Consider the following 6,380-nt stretch of genomic DNA (forward strand, 5'->3'; position numbering starts at 1 on the left):
TCCCAATGAGATCTTCTCTAACAGTTAAAGATCTTCGAGTTATTATGGAGCCCATTCTCTCATTCGAAGTTTATGTAAGTAATGTTTATGTAAGTTTATGTAAGTTCCTAGGACCCCAGGAACATTTGTCCACCTTTCTCCACTTCAGGAACATTTTAAAGATTAAGAAAATGCTCTCCTCACATGATGCAGAAAACCTTGTCCGTGCATTTATTATTTCAAGATTTGACTACTGTTATGTCTTACTATCTGGCTGTACCATTAATTGCCTAAACAAGATCCAGCTAGTTCGACATGAAGCAGGCAGAGTTTTTACTAGAACTAGAAAATGTCACATGACTCCTATCCTAGCTACTTTACATTAGCTCCCATTAAAATTTTGTTATATATGTATTGATTCTAAAATACTTATAATAACCTACAAAGCTTAGATCAAAAGGTGCAGGTTCTTTACTAGTACCTCCCACACTATGGAATAACCTTCCTGTTAATGTTTTAAGACTCAGACACAGTCTCAATATTTAAGGCTAGGCTAAAAACCTCTCTGTACAGTCAGGCACTTTATTAACTACTTACCATCTTAGGTAAAGGTGTAGGTCCATGGGCATTGAGACCTATGGTAAACTGAGATGTTATGATGTTGTCACTTCATCTCTCTCTTGTCACTCAAGTTTGTTGACTAAAAGTGGCAGAGTGCTGATGTTCCAGGGTGCCTTCTGGCTCTATAGCTAGAGCTCCCAGAGTACATCATTGCACATTATAGTTCCCTTATTTACATACCCTCGTACCTGGACAGGCCTAATCTAGTCTCTCTTTCTGCCGAGGTACAAATACACCTAATGTCACTATGTTACTGAGCCTCAATCCTTCTCAGCTGCCATGGCTGCTCCTACCACCCCCTGATGCCCCCTCCTGTAGCTCACCACACTTCCACCCTAGCCAACTACTTTTCTGATGCCCTTAATGGATATGCTCTTTCGGGATGGGTCTTGGACACATGCACAGCATCGGGACAAGACTAGGACCTCTAGAAAGTTGGACTAGACATTAATTAACATTAATTTTTTCATCTTTTATTTATTTTTCTCTTAAAATTGTTATTGTTGTGACCATTGTCGGCCAAAGGAGGATGCCCCCCCCCCCCCCCCTCCCTTGAGGCAAGGTTTCTTTCTCATGGTCTAGGGAGTTTTTTCCTTGCCACTGTCACCTTTGGCTTGCTCACTCGGGGCTTGGACTTGGACATTTGTAAAGCTGCTTTCTGAAAACATCTGTTGTAAAAAGTGCTATGTAAATACATTTTGATTTTTGATTGCTTTTGATGCAAACCAAGATTTACATATAGCTCTCATTCAGCTGCCTCTAAGAATTTTGAAACACACGCACACACATTTGTGCCATATTATAACATTAGGCTTGGACTTTTTGTCATATTGCAACACACAATAGTAGATAAACATAGTACACAGTTGCTATGTACAAATATGTTGCTATGTGACAGACTGTTTTCATGAAACCAACACCCATCAGACCGCCATGACTAAACTTCACAACTTAAGTTTGAAGCCCTGCTCTAAGGCTGGTTTGTATAAGTCAACAAAACTCATTTACATGACACGTTTAGCCAAAGCAACTTATAATTATGTATGAAGAGAACAAAGCAATGGAGAGTTAAGGGTCTTGCTCAGGGGCCCACCAATGGCAATTTGGCAGTGGTGGGGCTTGAACCAGCAATCTTAAAATAAGGAGTTAAGTAGCTTAACCACGCAGCTACCACTGCCCATCATGCAATGTAACAGTTACTGGAGTTTAATACCTTACCATATAGAGAGTACAGTACACAGACATACCTAACTGTACTTGTAATCATATTATCAGGTAATCAATGCAGCCTATTACAGCATTACAGCAGAGTTCATTTTATGCCATCACCAAAAACTAAACTCAGAAACTCACCAGCATTTTGCATTAGATCCAACATGCCAGTGTGTGCATTTTAAACACCTGGCTGTTAGAAACTGGTTCAAAGTGACCAGTCCTTCAGCTTCGATCTACTCCAAGTTACCCTCTGCCCTCCATCCTGTGTAGCTGGATCAATCCAGGAAAGTCAAGAGGCACTGACACCAAGTCATATCAAGAGAGTTCCACTTTATCGAGGAAAGCACAGAGTACATATGTGTCCTATATCTACTATCTAAATCTACAGGATGACGGGGAAAAATGAGGCATGTTCTAAGGGTCTACATAGAAAGGAAGAGACAAGGTTAGTAAAGATTAGATGTTCTCTGCATGAACGGGCCACGAGCTGTTCCCGTGCCCACCATGAGCCACTCCTGTGCTTAGAGAGAGCAGTGACAGAGAGAAAGGCAAAGCAAGATATATAGGAGACAGGAAGAGGGAGCGGATGACCTCGGGTGACCAGCTCACGGTCAAGCCGCCATGTCATGGCTGATAAGCAGAGACCTTGCGTTGGGTGCCTGAAGACAGAAAGGCTCCAGTGTCTAACAATCTCCAGTGGGATTCTGTACAGAATCTAACACTGGATTGTCTTTAAAATGAGCAAAGAGACAATGCTGTCACCAAATGTGATGTAAAAATGTAAAAAGCCTAGTTCAGTCTAAACCAGACTTCACATGCACATACCCTTTCACTCAGTCTTAAGTTTGTAACACAAATGTCTTTACAAATGTTATGTGTCAGACTGTTTTCATGAAACTGGCACTATTTTGAAAACACTATACAAAATTACAGTGCTTAGTTCAATCGAAACAACACTTCACCTGTCTCTTTATAACAACCTCTTGAAGCCCTCCACTTATTCTGGTTGGTATGTGTCTGGTTGATAATTTGATCATTTGACTTTGAACAGTAAGTACAAGGCTCGCACTAATCTGCATGTTTGACAGCCCTGCTGTAACTCTTGATGGAAATAAAGGAATGCATTCTGCTTAAGTGTGCAAGCACTTCATTGAAATTTCCAACACATTGTTGCCACCTAACCTTTTGATAAAATAGTGGCCAAAGCCATATTGTCATGTGTCCATGTTGGATGAATTCTGTTTTCATGGTGTGTCACATCAGACTTGAGAAAGTGCTTTGGCCCAGAATCAGTGAAGTTCTAAACATTTCGGTCATTTTTTTCTCACACTATAACACATATGTAACGTGTCGGCCCGAGTGCCGTAGGGCGAGGGGCAAGACGCACAGACTTCCTCGACAGGGACGAACATTTAATAACATAAACGACAGCGGCACTCACGTAATACAAACATGAAACGACTTGACATTAAACCAAATAAACATTGCCAAATAAAAAGGTCTCATAAACCATTATTCTCTATTCATTTAGATTTTTTTTTTGCTCATTTGCGTATGGGAAACCTACTTTTATTAACTAGTCCTAAGTTTTTCAACCAATCTCCAAAAAAATGGGGTCTGATCTGTAATAATAATAAAAAGGATTCTGAAATTTCAAAACAATATGGCCACCATATGCAAATTAATCCTTTATTAAATTAGCATATAATTTGTTACATTTGTTGCAACCTTGCCGAATATGACCTAAATTGTAAAAATTAATAAACCATGTAAGGGATCATCTCCTAATTTCAAACATGTTCATTGATTGAGGCTCTCATGGGGTATGCCAATTTTGGTCCAAATGTATTTTTAGGGGGTGCTACAGTGCACAAAGACATCTAACATACTTATAATTCACATTACTACAGATAAGTGTTGTGTAATGTGATTCAGATCTATGAATTGAATAACTTTGCCATTATGAATTATGTCAAATATCAAAACCAACTGTCCAATATTTAGACTTATTTATACAAACAATATTTATACAATAAAACATTTACACAGATACATGTAATAACAATATGATGTTAAGCCAAATTAGCCTTCAGGAGGATCTGCAGTGCACAATTGCCTATTTTGCCAAAGGTTTAAATGTCCTTGTAATAAGAGTGATGCATGAATTGTAGGTTAGTAAATAGGTGTGACATTTAGTAGGTTCTGTTCTGGCACATATGCCTTGTGGGACTCTTCTGTCCAAAGAGCCCATGGGACTATACGTGCTTGAACACAGAATTGCTGCTTGTGGCGATATTCAGTAATGATTTTTTTCAAAGCCCTTTAGTTTGCACAGTAATGTATGTGTACTGAACTGTGTGGAAGCGTGTATGGAGTGGAAGCTGGAAGTGAAGACTGCTCATTCACTTCCTTCAGTTTCAACTCAGAACATACAATTATTAGTGTTCATATAACCCAAATGAAAAGTGAGCAATAGATTTGAAAAGTAGAACTTTTCAGGGCTTTGGGAACTGCATCAAAAAACACTCAATATATGTTTGTGAAGAATAATAGCCAGTCTAAATATCAAAGCATGCTAGTACACAGGCTCTCATATGCAGTCAGTGTCTCATGGTGCTGGCCCGCCCACTCCCACCCACTGCAGCCCAGCTATATAACGAGGGAACCCAAGTCTTTTTTATACTGTATCATCTCTTTCTACACTGCCTCCAGTAAGACTTATTCCTCCAGACACAATGAACAAGATCATTGTGTATGAGCATTGTAACTTCCAGGGTCTCAGCAGAGAGTTTACTTCCAATGTCTCCAACTTGATTGATCACAGTTTTAATGACTGCATCTCCTCTTTGAAGATAATTGGTAACCCATGGGTGGTATACAGACACGTCAATTTCAAGGACATCCTGGCTGTCTATGAAGAGGGAGAATACTCTGCAGTGCAACACAATGATACTATTTCTTCAATGGAGTTAGTGACAGAAGACCTGACAGATCCTCAGATCACACTGTATGAACATGTAAACTACGGGGGCCAGAAGATTGTTGTTAACTGTGAGACCTCTCTGTGCTCTGGTTCTTTCAATGATCTTGCATCTTCTCATAAGGTGCAGAGAGGAGCCTGGATCCTATATGAGCATGCAAATAGAGGTGGAGCTTTCATGGTGGCAAGAGCTTCTCATTGTGTGCCCAACTATGGTTTGTTCAATGACAAACTGTCTCACCTTCACCCTCTTAAGCCAGGTAGACCCATTATATCAGCAGAGGTCCAGTGGGACAAGAAGAAGGAGCAAGTGAAATCTGTGGTCATTGAGTCTCTGTGTGGTCTGAATCATGGAGAACATGAACAAACCTTCTCCACACAGTTGATTCGAGAGTACGACACATCTGTCACTGAGAGTTTCCGCTTCAGCATTGATACAACCATCACCTTGGGATCAAAATTTGAGGTAGATATCTTTGTGAAGGCAGAGCAGAACCTCTCTTTGAGTAATACTTTCACTGTGGAGAGGGGAAGCACCAACGCTAGAACTGAGAAGAAGAGTGTCCGAGTCACCCTGCCAGTCAAAGTCCCTCCCCACACCAAGCTCACTGTGAACGTGGTGAGGAAGGAGGTGGATGTGAATGTCCCAGTCAAGCTGACCATCACCACAGGTAGCCACAGTGAAGTCGAGTATGGGGAATACAGGTGCCAATGTGGGACCTCAGTCATGACTGAATTCATAGAGGAGAAGATCTAGTGCAGCAACTGGTAAGAAACACTTTCCACACTGCAATACAGGACATTTAAGCATACAATCATCAGTCCATAAATTTGAAGTCTTTGATTTTTGCTTTTAACTTGTAGAATTCTGCTGTACTCTGCACTGTACTGTATAATCATGAATGCTTCGATTCACCACAGCCCAGTTCTGCCTTCTTCATGTTTCCAGTGAGCCAGGTTGGTGTAGAGATGTTTCCGCTCTCAGTACCTACTACGGGCTTCTGATGTGCATCGGGGAATCACTTGATGTTAATGTTAATTAGAAAAACAAAACATTTTTGAATAATCTTTCTTTCCATGTTAATCATTCATATTCTTTACATATAATCAGCCTTATTAGCTTCTTTCATACACCTTAATATTCTATGCAAAAGTAGTCAGATTTTACCTGTTTTGACTTTTTGCAATCAAGGACTTGAATAAATAAACAAAATTAAGTGAGTAATAAAACATTTGGGGCCTCTGTCTTCTTTGACTTCACCACTGCATATAACCCTTGCCTGCCAAGAAAAACAGTGCAGCTTTAGAAGAGATGTGAACCAAGGTTTATATGAAGTTTTCATTCAGCTGCCTTTGAGAATTTTTACATACACACACACATGTGCCATATTATAACATTAGGCTTACATTTTTGTTTTATAGTTCAACACACAACAGCAGATCAACATAGCACACAGGGCTACCTAAGTGTGGGTAGACAGTAGAAGACGGCAGAACACAGTAAATACAAAAAGACAATGTAATTTAAGCATAAACATGAAGATACAGTCACACAAGCCAAAAGACAGGGCAATATAATATACAT

General features: G+C 40.0%; 1 protein-coding gene across 1 annotated transcript; it reads left to right on the forward strand.

The window, feature by feature from the left end:
• Positions 1-4,550: 4,550 nt before the first annotated feature.
• Positions 4,551-5,552, forward strand: LOC113568902 (epidermal differentiation-specific protein-like). The gene has a single exon (XM_026997049.2). The coding sequence runs from the start codon at positions 4,551-4,553 to the stop codon at positions 5,550-5,552; it is 1,002 nt and encodes a 333-aa protein (XP_026852850.2).
• Positions 5,553-6,380: the final 828 nt, after the last annotated feature.

The sequence above is a fragment of the Electrophorus electricus genome, chromosome 16 (assembly GCF_013358815.1).
Source record: "Electrophorus electricus isolate fEleEle1 chromosome 16, fEleEle1.pri, whole genome shotgun sequence".
Lineage (NCBI taxonomy): Eukaryota > Metazoa > Chordata > Actinopteri > Gymnotiformes > Gymnotidae > Electrophorus > Electrophorus electricus.

What these genes read in the sequence shown, in the direction of transcription:
- LOC113568902 (XM_026997049.2), top strand. Translation starts at nt 4,551, where the DNA reads ATGAACAAGATCATTGTGTATGAGCATTGTAACTTCCAGGGTCTCAGC.